The following is a 22583-nucleotide window of genomic DNA, read 5'->3' on the forward strand; positions in this document are numbered from 1 at the left end:
CAGAAGAAATTTAGATCAAGATTTGTCTATGGTCCAAATAGTTAAAGAAATAAAAGCTAATTGATGCAAAAAAAAATTCTTAATACAGTTTTATATTTGTCCTTGTTTGAAGTTTTAGAATGTGGAATTTGGGTTGTAGTTTTTGGATCTTACTTTTCCGTAGTTTCACGATTTTAACAAAGTTATAAGTATTTATTCTAAGTAGTCTGTTTGCATTTGAGTGTAAGAGTAAACTGAGTATAGAGCAAAATATATAGGCGCCAATAATGAAGTACATTTATACAAGCTCGATATAACGTATTTTCATCGTATTAACCGGATAATATTCAAGATATTCATTCCTGCTATTTTGTATTCATGTTTCTTTATTTTTGTAGATCATTTTGTTTGTTTTATGTAATCACCGGTTGTTTTTTTTTGCTTTACCGCCCCCCAATCACCCCTTTTCCCATTACCGCCCCCTAGATCAAAGCACCGCCCCCAAGGGGGCGGTATCGCTCACTTTGGGAAACGATGGTCTAAATAATAAAACAACCCCTCAAAGTCCAAAAAAAGGTCCTTCATTGACGCATTTTGATTTGAAAATGTGTAAATGAAAAAAAAAAAATGAAATTTTCGGGTTGTTTATTAAAATTATCGATTTGAATCCAGTTACAGAATCTTTATTTTTTTAAGTATTAAAGATAAAACATATATTTTGCAACAATATTTTACAATTTTTCTCTAACTTGGTTTTAATAAGGTTGGCATAAATGAAGAAGGAGAGTATATTTAATTGGTTTCAAAAAAAGAAAAATTCGAGTATTCAAAATGAAGAAAGACGTCTAAATAAATGTGTGTTATACGCGGTACCAAAAGAGAATATTTATTTATTGGGTGCATACTTGGATATAAACTACTCATTTTTGTAGGGAAGTTAGAGAAAGATTACTTAACTATTGTTACAAAATATCACTTTGATATATTAGTTAAAAAGATAGAAATCCTGTAACTGGTTTCAAAACGATAATTTTAAAGAAACAACATCCAAATTTCCGTTTTGTTGACATTTTACTGATTTTCAAATCAAAACTTGTCCATGAAGGACCATTTTTTTAAAGGAACAAATGCAAATTGAAAAATATGCAGTCATACCAAATTCCCAACTTTTGTCATTACGGTACACCCTAATGCCGCCCTCTCTTCTAAACACGACACCACCAAGAATTTATTTATCCCCTGTTCCTTAGACACGTATAATTCTTTGTAAATCCATCCTTTATTTTTCATTTTGACTTTCAAAATATTTGTCCATCAAACCTTACTATCAAGAGTTGCCAAAATAAATAAAAACCATTATATAAATAAATTTTGCATAAACATTTTCACGAATATAGACAATTATAATTTGGAATGTATTTTGTTGTTGCCACATTAAACATCTAAATAATTTTTTTTGTTTCACAATTATTAATTATACAGCTACTCAAAATATATATTGTATTTTCTTGTTGTTTTGTTTTTTCAACACATAAAATAATTATAGGTACTACTCAAAAACATTAAAAATATTAAATAGTATTGGAATAAAAAAAAAATATATATTTATCTATTTGAGCAATATATAAGGAAATAAAATCATCTATTTTTATTAGAGAAGCGAAAATGCGTGTGTTTTTAAACGTTCGAGGATATAATTACTCATGGAACTCTAGACAAATGAAATAATCAAAATGCAGCTTAGCTTGTTTTTTTTTTTTAATTTCCCCTCTAGAAGGAATTGAGTTAAAAAGGACGTGAAATTGTTTCTCCCTTTTTTTTCAACCAATCCCTGTTTTTATATTTCCCTCAAGTGGAAATTCAAATTCTGCATGATTATTCCAGGTCTCTAGAATTCTATAAATTGATGGAGACGTAAAATAAAAGCTACATCCAGCTTAACAATATCAGTTGACAGACTATTAATTTTTGAAGAACGTTATTATTTACTTTGTTTTTATTGGCTGTTCCTGTCGCACATTACAACCAATAGGAAATGAAAAAAAAAAATATAGGGAAAAGGTAGGGAATGCTTTAAAGTACTCCTTTACATGCTTGTGATTAGAAAAAAAATCTATTGCTGGTTTGTACAGGGGGGTTGAAGGATTATATCTTTTTTTTTTGGGGGGAAGATTGGTTTTAGCAAAAAAATTCAAAAATTATATTTCAAATAGTAAATTTTTTCATTTTTTTTAAATCCACAGTTTTTCATTAAAAATATTAAATTTGGAAGAAAATATTAACATTTCACAGTAGTTCATTAAAGATATTAGATTTTTTGGAAATAGTTTTAAAAAATCGAAAGTTGTTCAAAAAACATGAAATGAATTAAATTTCAAATATTAAGGTTTAGAAATAAAAAAAATTCACAAATCCATACAATTCTCAAGAAATTAAATTTTTGGAGAAAAATGTAAAAAATTTATAGCTATTTATAGTAAATTTTTTCTAGTGAAAAGCAAATGTTCCTTAAATTTTTGTGGACGCCTCTGAGGTATGACAAAAGTGAAAAAAGTTATTTTTATGTAATAAAGTTATGATGTTTCTTTTTTTATATATATAAAAACAGCAGCCTGATCAGAGATGTAAGGAGGGTGCGAGGGAGAAATGTAGATTTCCAACTAAAAAATTTATTATCATTTTACATGCACGGGGTCAAAGTTTTTTATACGTCTTAAAACATTGTACAAGTTAAGAGAAATTGTAACACACCAAATGCGCATTTTCCCCTTCTCTTAATGTATTATAAATACCAATCAAATGTAGTGGAGAGAAACCAAAAAATAAGGATGGGTTTAATGAGCACCAATTTTTGTCAAAAATTTATGATATGTAAGATAATAAAAGTAAAAAAACTAAAAACAAATTGGGAATTTTCTAAAAAATATTCAAACCCGATTTAAAATAATACATACATCTTTAGACACTGACAGTAATAAAAATATTGCAAAGTGTCATTTTCATTAAACGATCAAGCTCATAAATATGTTGAAAACATATTTATGTATACAAAAAAAAGAAGAAAATCGATTAAATTTAACAACAATATAGTTATAATAATCACAATTGAATACATAGATAAAAATACAGATATATATTAACATCAACAATTAATTAATATGAATTTATAGTCTCAAAAATCTATATCAAACATTATAAGTAAAATTAAAAATAATCAAAATAGTAAGTTTTCTACTCTTGACAAAATAGTTTTTTTTTTTTTAAGTTAGAGATATATTTTTTTATATCTAATAATTATATCACAAATTCTGATTTTTGTTTTTAAACTACTCACGTTATTAGAATGTTATGTATAAGATGAGAGATGATACAAAAATACATATTTTTACATTTTTGGCCCGTCAACACAAAGGCAGGCTAAAATATATTTCCCCAAAATTGAGATATTTGTACTCTTCGATGAATGTTTGTCAATTTCTATCAATAATATTAAAGATTCAAAACTATAGATTTCATTCTTTGTTGTCTTAACTCCTCTCACGAATTTGAATACAAGTCCTATAATAAACACTTATATGTAAAGTAAAAAAATACTATTAGATGTTTTCATTTTCTTGATTTTTGTTCTAAATTGTTTATATGTTGACCAACACATTTCCATAACTTTTGAATCTGTAAAAACTAGTATTGAGACTCTGTTTGTTTGTTTGCTTTTCTCCTTTGGTTCGGGTTTTGTAATTTGAGTCGGTATTTTGGCTTAGACCGAAAAAAAAAAATTATTAAAAAGGTCAAACAAAAGAAATTTTTTCGTCATTTATATTTTTCAATATGATCATTGATAAAAAAGTTATTGAGCCGACCAAGACCAAATCTAATTACAAGACCGATCTAGACCGCACTTGGACAAAATTAGAAATTGGGTCTTACTAACATTAAAGTAGTCTCAGACCAGTCTAGGATTTCCAGACCGAAACTCAACACTGGTAAATACTCACTGGTGGAAGAGGGTTGCTAAATAACACCAGAGAAGAACAACAAATTCAATTTTGAATTATATACATAAACATAAATATAATATTTTTTCCAGTTATCATTATTTAAACATTAAAATCTGCATCTCCACTGACAAAAAGTTTCGTTGCAATTAGGGATTAGGTAGGTTTATGAAACCATCAAATATATATTAAAAAAAATATATATGATGTATTGCTTTTGATTAGAAAAAATAGTTATTATTTTGAAGATTTTGACAATGAACTAATAACCTAGTAAACACTTAGGGATAAAAAAAGGATATAACAGATAAATTAAAAAAAAAAAAAAAAACATGACACACATAACCACACAATGATTTATTTTTCTTTGTCGAAACAGGAATGCAGATAGATTATGACCATAATCAAATAAATTATTCCTTGCTCCATAAACAAAATGATCCTTTACAGAGCATATGTTGATCGCACTTGATCTTAGGTATCTCATGTGACTTCCAATTAACTGCTAGTTCTCCAAATTGATATACAAGTCGTTTCTCTTTAACCATTGCGAGATGACCTTTTCGCCCTTGTTTCTCACTCCCGTAGTGATACCGCATGGCTCTGCTCATTTTTTCGTAGTTCATTTCCTCGCTTCTATTCCGCTTCATCTTCCCCCAGGTTTGAGCATACTCAGCCGTTTGATTAACTTTAAAAATACCCTTGGATTCATTGACCCATGATAGGACTCTCGGATTATATGCATCATTATGTATCAAGTTACGAATAAATACATAGAGAGGCGGAAGCGGTACTTTGGTCTTATGCTTTCTCGGTCTTCCTCGTTTGCCTCTATAGCGTTTCGTCTTATCATTCAAAGTATGATCCTCCACTTCTATTTCATTTTCGGAGACTATGCGTGAAGGAGATTTACGATCTTTGTTTATATAAACGGATGAGGGATTTTGAGATAATGAAGAACATGAGAGAGGAGTTGAGGGTTCGATGATGGCTTGTTTCATGCTTGAAGTGGATGATGCTACAAGACCAGGAGGTCTGCATTTCCATTCTGTTGAATAGCGACGCTTTAATCGCACATGACTACTATTTGATACTACGGAATGGGATAGTAGAGATTTGTTAGGAGAACTTGAGCGGAGAAGAGGAGATATCGTTTCTGATCGTGAAGGTAATACAATTAGATTTTTTGTTTCAGCAGATATTTCCTCAATTCTTCGAAGTCGAGAGTCCAGAAAATTCTTTTCATCTCTTCCTCTTTTTAGTGAGACCTTTTCTCTGAAGCATTGATTAGGAGCTCCAATCATCTTCATGCCCTCTAGAGATCTTAAAGATAGTAGCTGCGTTTCTGGAGGAAAATGAGAAGGGTTTTTAGAGACTGAGGGAATTTGTGGATAAGAAGGACCCTGCAGAAAGTCGTGTCTCATAGGAGGGGGTCTGAAATGAAAGGGGTCATAAAAGGGTTGGTTGAAAGACATGGATACAGCAAGTGAGGATGGGGGTGGGAGTGGAGATGGGCTTCTTTTCGGCTGAGGCTCCTCTAAGAGAAGTTGATGATTTTCTTCACCGAGGATATCCTTGGAAAAATCATATTGGGAAATACTCTCATTCTGCTTGCAAATACGGAGATCCAGGGCTTCCACCGTTGGCTCTGGTTCGATTTTGAGGGGAAGCATGTAATGAGACGGAACAAGGAGCTGTTTCGAATGTTGCTGTTGCGGCGACTGCAGCGGTGGTGGAAATATATAGTCCTTTCCCGCGTAGAAAGGTCTCCCTTCGAGGCGAGGAACTTTATGCATAGGGTAATATTGAGATGAGTTTGTATGAAACGAGGCTCCTGAAGATGTTCGTCTCCCATCTTGAAATGGAATTGTTGACATATATAGTTTCACTACTCACTACCCAAACAAATTCAAATAAACACACAATTATTATGAAACAACAGCTATATTGGCAAAGATCAAACTAACTCTCATTTAGTACATGAGAGTATATTTTTTAAGTCGTGGACGCTCAGTCTAAAACCTAACTAGTCGTTGCCCTACCTCTTTCCTTCTATAAAAGTAGAATATAAATAACACAGGCTCGTTTTGATGAATTTAAATTAGAGAAGAAGAAAAAACAACGTATACACAAACACAACACCGCAAAATTAATAGACTGAGGCCTTTCTACCTTTGCCTTATCGTAAAGTGACGTAACTCCAGAGTAAATTCATCAATGCCATTTCATCTATCACTACAACTGCAAAACTAGAAAAGGAGACTGAAAACTAGAAAAACACATGCCCACCCGCACGCTCCCTCTCTCTCTCTCTCTTTATCGCTCTCTTGTCCTCCTTCCTTCTTATTTACTATGTAAAGATTTATCCCACATCTGTATCCTTCAAAAAAATGTGGCTTGCGTTTGCTTAATTAATTCAAAACAGGCCTAATAATAAACTACTAGTTACATTCATACGCTCAAACTTTTCCTCCTGATACAGGTATAATACTATCCTTTTTTGCTTCTGATATCATTTGTGTGTCAGCAGACCGTCACTGAGATAAATCTTAATTATCCCTCGTATAGTCTTGTCTTTTTATACATACCCGCTTTTATAAGGGTCAAAATAACCCGCTTTCAAAACTACTCCACATAAAACGTGTTTATTTTAAGTTGGATATAAATGCTATAATATTTGATTAACTAACAATCTAATAAATAATTTTACATTTGAATACACATTACTTTTAAATATACAATTATTATACATAATACATAACCAATATCAATTTAAGTCACTTGAAAAAATATATTATTCCTATAAGATATAATTTATTTGATGAAAAAGACTCTCTGTACAACTAAGATGAGATGTTGCCTCATCACAAGATCTATCGATGGATGTCCATAGAAATAACTCAGTGTAGCTAGAAGGTCCGTCATATATCGGTTTTTCAAATTATGTCCATATCTCTGAAAAACTTCCAAATTTGTTACTTTCAATCTGAGGGGGTTTTTTTTCGTTTTTTTTTTAAATCCAACAATTAAAATTTTTTAGAAAAAAATTTGAGAAATTTAACTTAAAATATTAAATTTTTTTCCTTAAATTTCAAAAACTTAAAGCTATTCACAAAAAATTTCAATAATTTATAAATATTCTCAAAAAAATTAAAAATCTATAGTTCTTGACAAAAATCAAATGTCAAAAATTAATTTTTTTGGAAAATAAAATACAAAAATTCTCATCTGCTTACATAAAATTCAATTTTTTGGGAAATTTTTTATAAAATTCTTAATTTGGGGAGGGTTGCAGCCCTTCCAGCCCACCCTTGCAAAGAAAAGTGTATTCTTCGTTTGAAGATTTATCTTGCCCTGGCCTGTATTTTCAATATAATTTTCTTCAGATATATCTTTCTCTAATTTTTGCTCCTGAACTATTTCTTATTAAGAATATTTAGCAAGTTATTTTTGAATTCATTATTTCACAAATGTTATATTCGATAATAGTTATGAACCCGTAAAACTATTATTCATATATTTTCTCAGTACAAAATAAATTTTTCATTTCTTTTTCTAAAATTGCGTTATAATTTATAGTACATAATCCTAATAATGAGATAGTTTTAGAAGAAATTGATTAAATTTGTATGAATTATAAGGAGCAATGAAATTTTACAATTTTTATTTTCCAAGGACGTTTTTTGACTACTCCAACCCCTACGGTTGAAGTGGTCCCTACACTTCCAATTGGTCCTGCTCTTCATTGGAAAAATAAATTAGAAATTTCCCAAATGAGGTCATTTAAAAAAAAGAAAGTACATTATTTTTATAAAATAACGTAATGAAATGCTGAATTGCCACAATTTATTAAAAAAAGTCACAAGCAGGCTCTACTTTCCTTAAAAAGGTCAAACTAAAAAAAAATATTTCTTAAAATTTAAAAAAGTTAATACAAATTTAAAAAAAAAAGAAAAGAAAATATTAAAAAATCCACAGGGAAAACTTTTTAAAGAAGAAAGTGCTTTAAAATAGTATATACTTCAAAGAAATATCCAATTATCAAGAAAAAATCAATGGATATTGGCTCCAAGTCTTGCTTACGCTAAAGCCAGCCCTGGGTTGTTATTAAAAGAATATCTTTACTCGTATCCAAATTCATATTTATGATACGCACAATCCGCTTTCCATATGACCTCAGAATAGCTTAGGCCCGCGCTGCTATTTTATTTTGCCGCAAATATAAGATTATAAATGTGATGAGACTGGTTGAATTTGAAACAAATGTTGCCTGTTTTGTAAAATTATTTAACGTGGACTGAGTTTTTTTGGAAAACTATTCGATTATCGTTAAACAAAGTTTGATGATTTATAATCTTTAACTTTTTGGAGAGATAATTTAACAAAATTTCTAGAAAATTTGAATGATTTATATCCAAATTTTTTTATCATAATACATATGGCAAGTAGAATGTTTCAAGAATAATTAGTAATGACGTGCGTAGGATTTCATTTATATAAATATAACAAATTGACCTGTATGTTTACATTAGATATGGGTTCATTAAAAAATAATTAGATGTAATTGTATTCCTGAAAGCTTTTTTTTTTTTTTTTTCCAACAATAGTTTGATTAATGATTTATTTGATCAATTAGGCTGACTGGTGAGAGTCATATTTATTTAAATAAGAATACTTTAGTAATAAAGTAGATATTCATCAATGTAATCCTCGCTTATTAATGTTAACAGAATGATTTTTAAAGAACGAGAGCCTATTTTATGGAAGGCAAATTTGACAAGGATATATCTTATCTGGATTTTTTACCTTATTTGTTGATCAAACTTAGTGATGTATTCTTTGTGCGTAAATAAAAGAGCGTTAGGAAAAGGTAGGAGCGAGACATATGGAACTTCTAAATTGAAACCTTAGTTAATATCAGCTGCCTATCAAATGATTTTGGAGGGAGAAATTGAGTAACTGCATTAAAAAGGAGAACCTTCCACATTTCGAATAACATTAGTTTTGGAAAAATATTATAATTACATTTAAATTCATATATATTTATTATATTATACATTTTTCAAATAATTTATACAAATAATAGACGGTAATGCTTACTTCAGAGGGAGAAGTTAAAACCAGGGTAATCTAATGAACGAAAAAGAAGACAGAGCATAAGCAACTAATGCTTTTCCTTTTCTAATTTTTAAAGGTAATTTTTTTTATTATAAATGACTCAACTCTACTCATTGCAAATGGATTCATCTAAGTGTGAGTCAAGATTGGACGGATCAACATAATCTCGGATCCGGGTAGGTTTGGACCTTAAATGTCAATGTTTGATTACCCCAAAAGTTTGAATACATATTAGATGGATACTTGTTTCGAATTTAAGAAGTAATTTACCCAAATTCGGACCTAAACTGATTAAACTTTTACTGATTACTGAACCCAAAACAATAAATAATCCAATGTTATGTCTATTAAAACATAAAGTTTAGTTATAATACATAATTATTCTTAGAATAACATTGGAAACCCCATTACCTTCATTGTATCTCACAGTCTCTTTAGAAAAGAAACAGCAAATGCCCCCAAATCATTTGGTAGTCAGCCAATTAATTCTTCCAACTACGCAATTATTATTCAATAATAGTAGATAGTTGTCCAGAGCTTAAAAATGACTAATTCTTGTTCAAACAATCAATTTGAGGAACACTGTTCAGAGGAAAAGAAGTAGAAACTTGAACACCTGACAACTAAATACAGTTTACATTTTTGTGTTTGTGAACACAACGTGTTACCTCGTTAACATACAAATGTACAGTGTTTTTTAATTTTTATCAGCTACCTATGTTTTGCTATTTTCTCCTTATCAGTGTTCTGAAGTTGTTTGACTCATTGAATAATTTTTTTTTAATATTTGAACTATTATCAACAATCATTGGAATATAGTTTCATAGTTGAGAAGAATTGGGATACCCCACTAATTGGGCATTATTTAATATAAAATATAGGTTTATGTTACTAACATGGAGGGCACTCTGACAATTCTTCCCAGCATGAGCCGTTTTTAAAAACAACTAATCTAAACAGCAGGCTATAGATTGTCACACCACCTTACAGATAATATATTTGTTTTAGTTTGGTACAGTCACATTGATTTTAGGCCCTTTTTCTCTTTCTTTTCCGATAAAGGTAGCATCGTTGGATTAACCACGCAATACAACCGTTGCTGCAAGCACTCATTTAGATAAATAGAGTGTACGTTCGATATAGATAATATATATCTTTCGAACTATGATAAAGTATTATGCAATACTATAAGCTTTTTAAGATCCAGAAAATCCTTTGAATCTTTTTTATGATCCATAAAATTTTGGTTACCCAAAACCGGTTCGGGTATCAGATTTTTTCGAGTAATATAAGTTCATTTATACTGTATAAGAGTACTATCTATAAGTGGTAGTATTCTGTGTATAAATCATTAGCTGGCTACAAAAATTGAACCACCTTATTCCGATTGTATTTCCTAGAATTCCAGAATACATTTTTAAGAATTTTCTCTGATACCCATACAATACCGAAATGGAATATTTTTCCCATTATATCAGCCCACAAAAAAAAAAAAATCCAAGGGTACGTGACAGCGGGGACAAGAAGCTCCAAAAGAACGCCTCCGATGATTCGATTTGGACTATATTATAGAAATATATTATTAGAATAAGTTATTGAAGAAGATTTTTTTTTTTTTTTTTCATTTTTACATACACTTCCTGCTTTAAAACAATACTCACCCGTATTAACATATAAATTATCTAATTTTCATTGATGACGCATAATTTAAAAAAGCGAAGACTTTAAATTCAATAAAAGTAGTTAGAAACATTAGATGCATTTATAGGAATTCCATTATTCTTAAAAATCTCTAAAGGGAAAAATATAAATAATAATCTTGGGAGGCTGGGAGGCTGGGAGGCTGAGACGACGATATACATGAGATCTTTTCAGTTCGGAGACTTGGGTTATTTTTAGACAAAGGCATAGGATCCTGGAAAAAACTGAAATAACGAATACTGAGAAACAAAAGCAAATAGCCATATTAAATATCCTTTAACAACTTGAAAACAAATTTTGGACAAGATAACATAAGATTCTCTTTGTTTATGACTCTATTTATTCAAAATACAATGACTTGGAACAAATTTAATTTACAAGTTCAAAGAATTTGGGTCAAATTTGATTTTTTTTTTTTTTTTTTTTTCAGTTCAATTCAACTCAGATCTAACAAGACCTGTTGTTATTCCTCGCATTTATAATAAAGGTTCCTCCTGTTATGTTCAACTTGTATTATGCCACAATTATATTTTAGTGGGATATTTTGATAATGATTTACACTAATTTGTACACTCTACAGAGTTATTCTTGAATTAGTTTATCTTCTTTTTTTGTGCTTCTAACGTAACACATGTCCCAATATATTTATTCTCCATACATAAATTCCAAGCTTGGTTTCTAATCTTGGTTAATTCTTTCTATTTCCTGGTGGTGAACTTAAATCTTTTTCTACAATTTCTGTCCACACATACATACTTTTGACCTTAAAAGCTGTTTCAATGAACAAACGACTTCACTAATTCTTGGGGAGAAATGTTCTAATTGTTTCACTAAGCCCAGAAAACTTCGCAGTTTCTTTATAGATGATGCCTCTACGAAATTTTCAAAACCACTCAATTTACTTAGAACTGCTTCCGTACTCTTTTTGAATGGAGTATAAATTTAATATTTATACTTAGATTCTGCAAAGCCAACTCCCTAGAGGTCGAGTTAGACAGAGATGAGATGAGGTGATAGGCTTCCAATCCCAGGAATAAGAAATCAAAAGTGAGTGGTCATTGATTTATCGACGACCCTATATCCGTCAATACTGTATAAATCTCGTCATATGAGGGTTTTTCGAAGGATAGCCATAAGAGGCTTCTTAACCGAGGGAATAAGTTGCTCATAGAATCCTCCTCGAAACAGGCTTCTTGATGTGATGAAATTCCCTTCATTTACCACATTCTAACCAATACCCAGAGGCTTAGTAGCTTCATTCAACGAATTATCTTTGAGTTCAACAAAGCTTTTAACACTCAACGATCCTCTATAGACAATAAATCCAACAATTCAGAAGAATTAGAGATAAATTGTCAAACTCTAGCCTCCACTTGAGAAGAAATTCTTAACTCATTTACCAAGCTCCAAGCAGATTATAAGTAACGTGATCCGTCACATTCATTGTTTACATATAAATTGTTTAATATGGAGTGACAGGCTAGAGGGAACGGGCATGACAGGGCATTGCAGTTATAGCAAGAAAGGGACTCTAAACATAATAGAGGTACTTATAACAATTTAAATAAATATTAAATCACATTTTCTTAAAAAAAAACCATATTCCTGGTTAAGGTAATTCCACTCCTCTATCGAAAAGTACTTTAATTTCATAAAATATAATTCTTTCACTAATTTCATGCAGTAATACCATAATAATAATCTAATCTTATTTAATCTTATATATCCCTTTGCCGGATATTTTCTCCCTTTCCATGCTTGTTACCTCCTCCACAGTAACAGCATCAAATATATTTTTCAATTGTTATCTCTTTAACATTTTTTTATGCTAGATAATAGTCTAAATTATATTTTAGCCGACTTTTCCTTTTTATTAACTGTAGCAGACCAAAATTACTTATGCAAGGAATAGCTCAGGTAAGTTAGATATTAAAAAAATTCTTCTCATAATCTTCAGTATAATTAAATTTGACTTCCAAGTATCAAACGTCATCTCACTTAATCCAGCTTTTTGAGCTTAGCAACATAATGAAGTGTAGACTTAATCGAATTTTTCATCCTCTCTTTCCTTTTATTCTAATAATTTTATTCCTTCTAATGCCATATTTGATGTTTTCCTTAAATATTACGTATAATATTTTTTTATCCTCTTTTAGTTTTTGTTTTTTTCAATGATTTTATTCGTTCTTATGCCATATTTGATGGCTTCCTTTAATATTACAACGCAAAATTTCTTAAATATAATTTTTATTTTCCATAGTGCTCTCAATTTAATTGAACATCTTTGGATTGCATAATGAAATAAAAATTTATTTTGTATTATCTTCTGTTTGATCATAAATTCCATTCACTATTATGTAATTGTGTCGAAGTATATTCCAATTTAAAATTATATGAGTATCATATAATTTTCTATTTGAGATTGTGTTCATATCTTTGTTTATGGTAACTTTTACTTCTCGGACACCTGATGATGGTTTTCGTTTTGTGGACTTCTGGTTATCTATTCTTCCTTTATGGTTAATGGTGAATTAATTTTCATAAACTAAATTCACCATTTAGTATTAAATTTGAAATTCAATGAACACAGCTCTCTTTTTTTTTTTTTTATTAATTGTTCATTCGTTCAAAAATGAACGGAAAGCGAGAATACCGTTCATTTTTCCGTTCAATCTGCAAGCTTTCCTGTACACACATACTTGATAACACATAATCTAAGGGTTAAGACATAGTTAAATATACAGCGACTTAAAAAAACTCAGTTTTTTTTCCTTAAATCTGGCTTCAACTTATTGCGTGTTTTTGTTTGTTACTAGTTCTTGGAGGCTGACTATGGATTGAGTCGAAATTCAAACATATTTTGGAACACATATTTTATATTATTATTTAATAAAGAATAGGTTTAAGGATTAAAAATAGTTCAAGTTAAATAACAAGTGTTTATTACGCAGGGGGATTTATGGAAGTGCATAATTTGAATATATTATTTCGGCCGTTTAAAATTATTTTGCTATTTCCAGGAATATTTTTGAAAATAATTTGAATTGTAAAGAAGTAATTGATTATTGGTTAATCATTTATCCCCCTCCCCTTCTATTGCCCCAACAGTAGTGTGGGCCCTAGAGTACAAATTACATCATAGTATTTAGAAATCCTCATCGACAGAATAAAAACTTGATAAGTTTTTTTTTTTTTTTTTAAAGTTAGAGTAAATTTGATTAAACGGTACAAGAAAAGTATTTTTTTGGGTATGAAGGGTTTGGTTGTCATCTGAAGAAAAAAAATCAGAGTGCTTAGAAACTGTCCTTACATATTCAAAAATTAGGGATAAAATTGCATATGATTATAAAAACTCCCCTTACTTGTTGTTATCACCTCCAAAATCAATAAAAATGATGACAGCATTGGAAAAGAAAGTATAAAACATTGTTTGGATTGCTAACTAGAAATAATATTGCATTCGAGTTAACTCATATTTTATACAACTCTACTCATAAGTATATTGAAATTCTTTTGACTAACATCCCATTGATTCAACTGACTTTTTAATTTTTTCAAATATAATATGAGATGGCGCTTTTTTTGTTTTTTTTTACATTTAATATATCATACAGTAGTAAGCAATAAAATATCGTTAGAAAAGCATAAAATTTAGAACCGGGAAACACATATCACACGCACATAAGTAATATGCTATAGTCTAGGTATATAAATCTTCATTTACTATGAAAGCACATTAAAATACTATAATATTCTTTCAAAGAGTATTTAAAGTATATATCATAATCATCGTTGTCTCATTTTTTTTTCTTTTAGGTTTTAGTTAAAGCATCAAATAATATTGGACTCAACATGCACCCAAAAAGTGAAGTCCAATGGAGTGGCATCTGGTGAGTAGGGGCCATATTTTCTTTGGCCAAAAAGATAAGTTATCCTCAAGCCACTTTTGGGCCTTTTTGGACGCGTGTGCAGGTGTACCATCCTGCTGGAACACCATATTCATGTCCGAGTAATTGGTTTGGCTCCATGGTAACAATGCAATATCCGTTGGTTTCTTGCCAGCTTCTAAAAGGGGACGTACCGAAATTCGTTGGTCAAGTTCAAATCCCATTTTCTCTGCTTCTAATAAATAATTTTTGTTTTTTGATTTCATTTTTTTTTAGTATTTGACCGGGACAATTGTACTGCAATAGCAAAAACCTTCATTTATGTAGCAAAAATGAAGTGTAAAGATTTTTTTGCCGCACCAGGTATAGCAATTATATATACACATATGACTCAAATATCGATTCTCAATTCTAGTCCGAGTCTAACAATACTGAGATGTTCCCTTCTCAATAATTAAAAAGTAATGATATCATCATTAAAAAATCCAGTTCAGGTTGCAACTAAAAAAAGTCGCTCCACTTTCTAGGACATATTCTATTATGAATTACATTCTTAATTACCTTTTTTAAAGTATGGAAAGTACATGATGAGTATATTATGAAAAATGCAAAGCTAATTTTCGAACTTTTTTAAATATATTTTTTACTATGATAATATTGAATAAAATTATTTCTTTACAAAATATTTTTTATTTCTATTGTGCCATCAAATTGAGAAAAATTGTCTTCCCTTTGGTTTCCTGTTGGATACCGTTTACCTGCGGCATACTACTTGAGGGTGTTGAACGAAAATGTGGTTTTATATATCACCAAGACCATGAAGAAGTCCAACAAGGCCACGTATGTATTTCAGCAGGATAAAGCTCCGGCCGATACTCCTAATATTGTACAGTAGTGGATGGGTAGCAATATTAACTTCTTTTCCAAGAACCTTTGGTACTCTCAGTGCCCAGATCTGAATCCACTTGATTACTCCATTTGGTGGCAAATTAAGAAGAAGACCTACAAAGTCTGCCGCCCGAATATTGATTCCCTAAACATCATCGTTAATCAGCAGTGGAAGATCATGAAAAGAACTATGTTGGCAATGTGTGCAAGGGGTTCCAGAGGCTGTCATTGAGGCGGATGGTGGCCAAATTCATAATTTCTATTCAACATCATCCTGATGAGTTACAAGTATTTTAATTACTACTTAGAGGCAGGTCTCAGTACTCTTTCTACACCCGGTAGTAGTTAACATGTTTTTCTAAAGAATTCACTTACAAAGTTAGTTTTTAAGGATAAATTCAAACTTTTAAAAGAACCATATTAACTCTTTGAATAATAAATATTTAAGTTAACTTTATTCAACAAAATATTTTTAAATAATTAATTATAATTAAAAGAGATCATAAATTAATAGATATGTTGCACAATTTCATGCATACATGCACTTTTATTGATTGAACATTTTTCCTTAATCCTCCACTCTCTCTTCGTGTCTTTCGAGAAGGTCTTTGAATGGATTTTAGCTTGAACATGGAAATAACTACGAATAATTTTGTTTTAATATTATGACATTCAATTGGGAATATATTTGCTGCTAACTTCTTTGATATAATGGCATAAAAATAAGCCTGAATAATCTTTAGATCAAAAATCCAATATCACTGGTATTCAAAACGTCAAAACTAAGACGGTCTGAGCAAACGGACTGACTTTTTTAAATTTAATTTAAATTATATCCATCAATTTGATATGAAATATCTATTAGTGATTTAAACTGCACAGTACCTTCTAGTAACCAAGGAGTTCGTTCTTGAAGAAAATATGAATGACCTTTTTCGTCTGATTTATTTCTTCCTTCTTTTAAGTCATCCAAAAAACTGTTTAAGTATTCGCTATCATCATATTGATAATTGAAAGATCCTTTTTCCTTGATGAAGTAGCATAAAACTATTATTCTAATAAAATTTCCTAACAATAAGGTTGGATCGGTCTAAGAAAACTGAAAAGACTGTATAAATAAATAAAATGGAGTGAACAGAAACAGGAATATAATTAAGTAAAAAAAGAAAACAAAAATGATTCTGACTTTTTACTACATAAATAATATCATTATTGTTTTCTAATAATGAGGAAAAGGATGTTTTAGTAAGTGAGTGAGTAGGTACACGTGAGATTGCTCATGAAAAATGGGGAGTAACATTGAGGAATTGTTGAGGATGAGTTATATTCTATTCTCTTAAAGCAAAATTTGTATGTTCGTCGACGCCTAATAACTCCGGACAATGCCGGAAAATACCCCTAGTAGCAAATAAACAGCTTCCAAGACCTTTCAAATAGGAATTCATGGTAACTGACAATTTTATGGCATTCAGCAACGAGAAGGGGGAAAAAGATGATCTTCTTACATTGAGTGAGCGCTCTTTTCCGTTAGATGAGACTCATACAACGGATTCTTTTTAATGTTAGAGAATGTTGGACTTATTCTTTGTATATGTTAATTGATGTAAGTAAGTATTTAACAAAGTCCAGCAAGGGTCATTAAATCAGTTTGACTTGCATGGTTAATATTATTGCTAATGTAATTGGATTTAATTATTTATTTATGTATTAAAGAATGTATTTGCCTAAGTAGTTGATATTTTTTCCCCTCTTACGTTTTTAAAGAAATTACAAAATATTTTAACATGAGGCTTTTTTTTTTTTAAATGCACATATCATTTTTTTCCTTGTACAAAAATAATTAAGTTACTTGATTATAAGAAATACCATTAAATAAATAAAAAAATAGATCCAAATCTCAATCGGTGTTTTGATTTTCCTAATGTCTTGACTCCTATCGCAGAAATAATATGTTACGTTTTACAATTAACTTTATAATTGTTTTGAAGTTATATCACCTATTTATCCTAATTATAGATCAATAACACATTATAATTATTGAAGTATTACTTTGACTAAATCTTCTTTACTTCAAAGTCTTGAAACTATTGGCATGGTGTTGATTTCTGTTTACAATAGAATGATTAAAATGGTATTACTGTAAGACAATGTAAATGAACAATCATGTTTAGTTATGATACTAGCGATGATACCGGGCCGACCGTAATTATTTACACATTTTAACAAACAAAGTATTGAAGTTCATGGCAGGATCCTGGGTGAATTAGCAAACAAGTTTATTGATTTTTATTTCATTATTAATTGAAACCCACATAACATGTTTTAGTCAATGAATCCGCCCCTGGAATTGATGGTGAGCTTCAAGCGATGGCGGAAGCTACTTCAAACCCTCAGGATGTTCTTGGCGCTCATGCAGGACCAGGTCTTGTTGACGGATGTCTTCAGGGAGAGATAGAATAGTCTAGGGGCTTGAGGTCTTGGCTCTGCGGTGGCCAGAATTCGTTTGCCCATAAGTGTATGTTGGGCCGGAGGCACTCTTGGGGTTTCTTTACAGTGTGGGCTGGGGATCTATCTTGTTGGAATACCCAGATAGAAATGCCAACGATGGATTTTATCCATGGGAGAGCTTTGTTTTTCAGAATTTTGACGTACGCATCAGCTATCCTCCTATATCCTCATGGGAATCACACGGGATTCATGGCCTTCCCATTTGGATGCAACGATGACTAGCATACACACAGAAGAAGGGTGTTTGGTGGTGGAGACATAACGGTGCTCTTCTATATCCCAAAATATCAATACTCGATCATTCTTCCTTTTGAAAACAGGGTCAACAGTAAAGGTCTTCTCATCAGAAAAAATAGAGGCTGCAGAATACGCAGTAGAGACTTTCCTCCCGACTTTTTCAGAGCTCTTGACACCACTGATGGAGACTTGCTCATCTGCCTGGTCATGTCAACTATTGATTACTTTTCTTTGAAGGCCGACTTCAGGAGGTTAACAGACACGGTGGTTTTCCTGCTTACTTCAGTATAGTATATAAGGTCTTTCCCGAACTTCAGCCACATGGTTACATTGTAAATCGTCTTCCTCGAGGCCCCAGTCTGCTCCCAAATTGCCTTCTGAGAAGATCCCACGCTGAGGATCAATCTTCTTCTCTTATTGTGTGATCATGGTGGAGACTAGAGCAAAGTTTTTCTAAGCAATCGGCAATCGACAGTTAATTATGTGTTTTACAACATTTTTCATCGGAACATCGTAAAAAATTTACTCTTAATCTATCAAAATTAGTATGATATAGATAAGTAAATAATAATTGTCGGGTATGTCATACATGTCAGTTTAATTAAGATGCAGATTACATTAGAATGTTGTAAAATTATAATTACTTAAAATATAATAATAAACCTTCAATATGTATTCTTGATTACTACAGTATCAAGACTTTTTTTTTTTTTTAATTAAATAAAGTAGTAGTACGGCAATGAGCAAAATACCAGTTAGAGTGGACAATCTGATTGAATGCCCGGAAAATCTATAAAATAGCCAATAGTGTGGTCATTTTACGTTTATTAACATTGTCAGGTAAAATGATTGTGTGTAATTTTATTATTAAACAATTCATTGCAACCAATTTAATCATTAAGGATTTTATTAAGGAACAATTTCATTGCAAGCAATTAGATAATACGGTTCAAGGATGTCCAGCTTATGGATTGTGGCCTGCCTAATGTTTAGTTGTGGCCCAGTACTCATTTTCACTACAAGTAGTATATTTTTAACAAAATTGTCGCAAAATCATCATCAAAATGCGTAGAAGGATCATAATACGTACAGAGATTGAAAAATATTTGCCGGTATCTTATATATTCTGGGATTCTAACAGGGTTACCAGATTAGCCTTTTTAAACAGTTTGGCCTTGAAGAATTTTGATTTTCCTATATTTGTTCTAAAATTGAAATAAATTTGTATTTAATAGTTTTTTGTGTTTTTTAATTTCTTGAAAAAATTTAACATAATAGGTTCTGAGGCCCAATAAAATACTTTTAGTGGCAATACCGCCCATTATATTAAAATGTTAGAAATCTCTGATCTAGTGCATTTCATTGAAATTTATATTGTATTCAGACAATCAAACTATAGTATCATAAGAAATTATCAGAAGAGACTCAATTTTATTTTCAAAATATACCTCGGGTAACAGGTAGTACAAATGGCCCTAAGGTGGTTCAAAACCTATTGCCACTACTATCCTGAGTATCCAGGCCTCGAATATATTATAATACACGCCGACCCACAGGTTACGCTAGTGAACTGCTTGTCCACAAGAGGGGGGGAATATATCGCCACCACTATGCTGAGTATCAAGGGCACCTTCTAACATACTATAATACACCCTTGACTGTACAAGTGAACCTCTGGTTCAAAAAGTGAATCATTACCCACCGCCACCTCTTCATCGAGCATTAAGAATCCCTGCTAATAGTCTATTATAACCCTAGGACTACGGGTTTTGCAAGTGAACTTTTGCATGGAAATTCCCATCACTCACAATCTCAGAAATCATATGAGAGAGGAAATGGAGAGATTCAAGACATTCTTTTGACGGGGCAACGTGACAACAAGACAAGTCAGTTGACTTATGGACAGTTGTTCAATCGAGCTTTGAAAAACAGATCCCCACTACGTCTTGACGGTTGTGATCCGTGTAGCAGGTAACATATATTATACATTAGGGACAAAAAAGGATGTTTATAAACAGCTCAATGTAAGAAAGCAGTCTGAGCCTTGCAATGAGTCATTCCTCAATGTTTATGAAGTTCCCACAGAGAAGGAAGTTACATTGTGACTACTGCATCAATTATGTTGGATGGAAATGAACAAGGCTTTAAGTGGTGCAATTGCACAGACTCCAAACAAATAAGTTTATTTGCAAAATAAGGCACACCTTTGTAGTAGCAAATGCTATAATAGCACAACATGCTGCAAAATTAATTTATTTGGTGAATGTGTTTATGTTAAGTATATACATATTTAGATAATATTAGTTATGTTAAGTATGTTCAAAAACATGAATTTTTGAAATGATTACCTGTTATGTCGAAAAGTATATTTAAACAAGTTTTTTGTTTATGTGTACTTTGAACAAAAATGTTAATATTTATATGAAATAGTGAATCGGGTAGTTCGAATATTATGAAGTATTATGAATAACAATTCTAATGTAAATTTTTATTAGATCTTTACTTGAGCCTGATATGCCAAATTTTATCACGTTCATTCAAATTGCTCACCTTTTTTGGCTTACGTTTTAGTATTAAAAATACGTGAACCTCTGGCTGCAGAGGATTTGCATGCTGGTCATAAACCACCACCAAAATTATAAATACCTTTACAGGTACCACTAACTATAATACCTAAAAAAGGTCAGGAGTTCTGCAAATTACGACCTACCTTTTCGACTATCGTTCACTTGCACAACCCATGAGCTGGGGTGTATTATAGGATATGGAAAGAGATCCTTTATACTCAGGGAAGCGGTGGCGGTGGGTAATGATCACTTTTTTGAGCCTGCAACTATTTTGCACAAACCGTGGGTGGGGTATTATGGATTATGGAATGTGAAAAGAGTTCCTTGATGTTCAAGGAAGTGATGGGTAATGATCAAAGATGGTCAAAATGCTATCCACCGGTAAGCTAAATAAATAGAAACCGAAAATTAACCTGGTAACCCTTACAATTTGAAGAATGTTTTGAAGAATAGCAGCTCAACTGTCATGATGTTTTATTAGATTAGCCTTGAGCAAGTAAATACAAATCCCACTCAATATTATATTCTAAAACATTAATGAAAATTACTTCGAAGTCGACACTAAACTCTAGTTTTAGTGAGAGACATAAAAACAGGGGAACTTATACTGAATTTGACTTTGCTCAATGTATCTACGATATTTCGTGTCAGCTGTCGATGAATACTTCTATTCTGATTCAGTCATCCATTTCATCCATCCTCCTCATCTATTCCGGGGTTTGGGACATTAGGATTCCTTATTTCCACTATTAAAGTGAAGGAATCTCGTCAAATAAACCACACAAATCTATTTAGAAAATGAAATAAAAAGCTTATTCTGTGTTAACTCTTAAGCCTTGTCGTCATTAATTATATCATGTACCAAAAGATCCTCTTCATATTCCATAAATAATTATTAATTACTCATTCTAAATAGTAAGTATAATTTAAGAAAACAGTAAAGATTTATTAGATCCAATTTCTGAGCTGTATTTGAGTCCATCTTTTCAGTGTTCAGGTATAGCCTGAGTCCACATGCTTCGGATCTTCCTGGTTCTGAGTCCAAGTTATGATGCTCCGGGTACATGGGAAAATAAACAATATCTTGATCGACCCATAGTTGCGTCTAAAGGCAAATAAAATATTTAACTTAAATATTCACTGATGAATGAAGCCGCTACAATTTTCATCAATAAAACCTATACAGTACATTCAATATAAGAAACCAAATATTAAGATATATTTTTAATGTTTTCTGGCTCCGAGTACAATTCCTCATACTTCGACTCCATGGAAAAATAAGGAATGCCTGGATCTAACTTTAGTCTCGACTGAGGTACGATATCCTTTTACAAAGGCTATTCCTTAATCTTTTACAAAATTAGTTTAATTTGGAACTCCATTCATAAGGTGACAACTGCAAAAACCCGGGCCCTCTTTTATCAATTAACGATCAAATTGTTTAGAATTGAAATGCTTAATATTCAAATTACCCACAATCATTTCGCCTGACAATTTAAATAAAGCTAAAATGACCGTTGCTCACTCTATTGAAAATTTTATAAATTGATTGGGTATTCTGCACAATGCCTGCTTTGATTGGAATTTTGTACACTGGGCACTCTAACGTGCAACACAAACATACACATACACTTAATTATTGATTAAATTTAATACGCTTTAATAAAAGTTTTGTGTTATGACTTTGTTGTAAGACCATGGGG

General features: G+C 31.2%; 1 protein-coding gene and 1 long non-coding RNA gene across 3 annotated transcripts; both read right to left on the minus strand.

The window, feature by feature from the left end:
- Positions 1 to 1375: 1375 nt before the first annotated feature.
- LOC121129271 (uncharacterized) lies at positions 1376 to 6008 on the minus strand. The gene has a single exon (XM_040724981.2). It carries the CDS (start codon positions 5849 to 5851, stop codon positions 4388 to 4390), a length of 1464 nt encoding a protein of 487 aa, XP_040580915.1. The 5' UTR covers positions 5852 to 6008; the 3' UTR covers positions 1376 to 4387.
- LOC121129278 (uncharacterized) lies at positions 1376 to 6238 on the minus strand. 2 transcript variants are annotated; one of them, XR_005868403.2, is made up of 2 exons: positions 6147 to 6238; positions 1376 to 3735 (listed from the first exon to the last, which is right to left on the minus strand). It is a non-coding gene; the product is annotated as an uncharacterized lncRNA (long non-coding RNA). The 2 variants fall into 2 exon arrangements; XR_011783445.1 differs by having other exon boundaries at positions 3598 to 3735; positions 6017 to 6211.
- Between the last annotated feature and the right edge of the window lie 16345 nt (positions 6239 to 22583).

Source organism: Lepeophtheirus salmonis, chromosome 1, assembly GCF_016086655.4.
Source record: "Lepeophtheirus salmonis chromosome 1, UVic_Lsal_1.4, whole genome shotgun sequence".
Taxonomy (NCBI): domain Eukaryota; kingdom Metazoa; phylum Arthropoda; class Copepoda; order Siphonostomatoida; family Caligidae; genus Lepeophtheirus; species Lepeophtheirus salmonis.

Excerpts from the sequence above, each read along its gene's own strand:
- LOC121129271 (XM_040724981.2), bottom strand. The coding sequence starts at position 5,851 with ATGTCAACAATTCCATTTCAAGATGGGAGACGAACATCTTCAGGAGCC.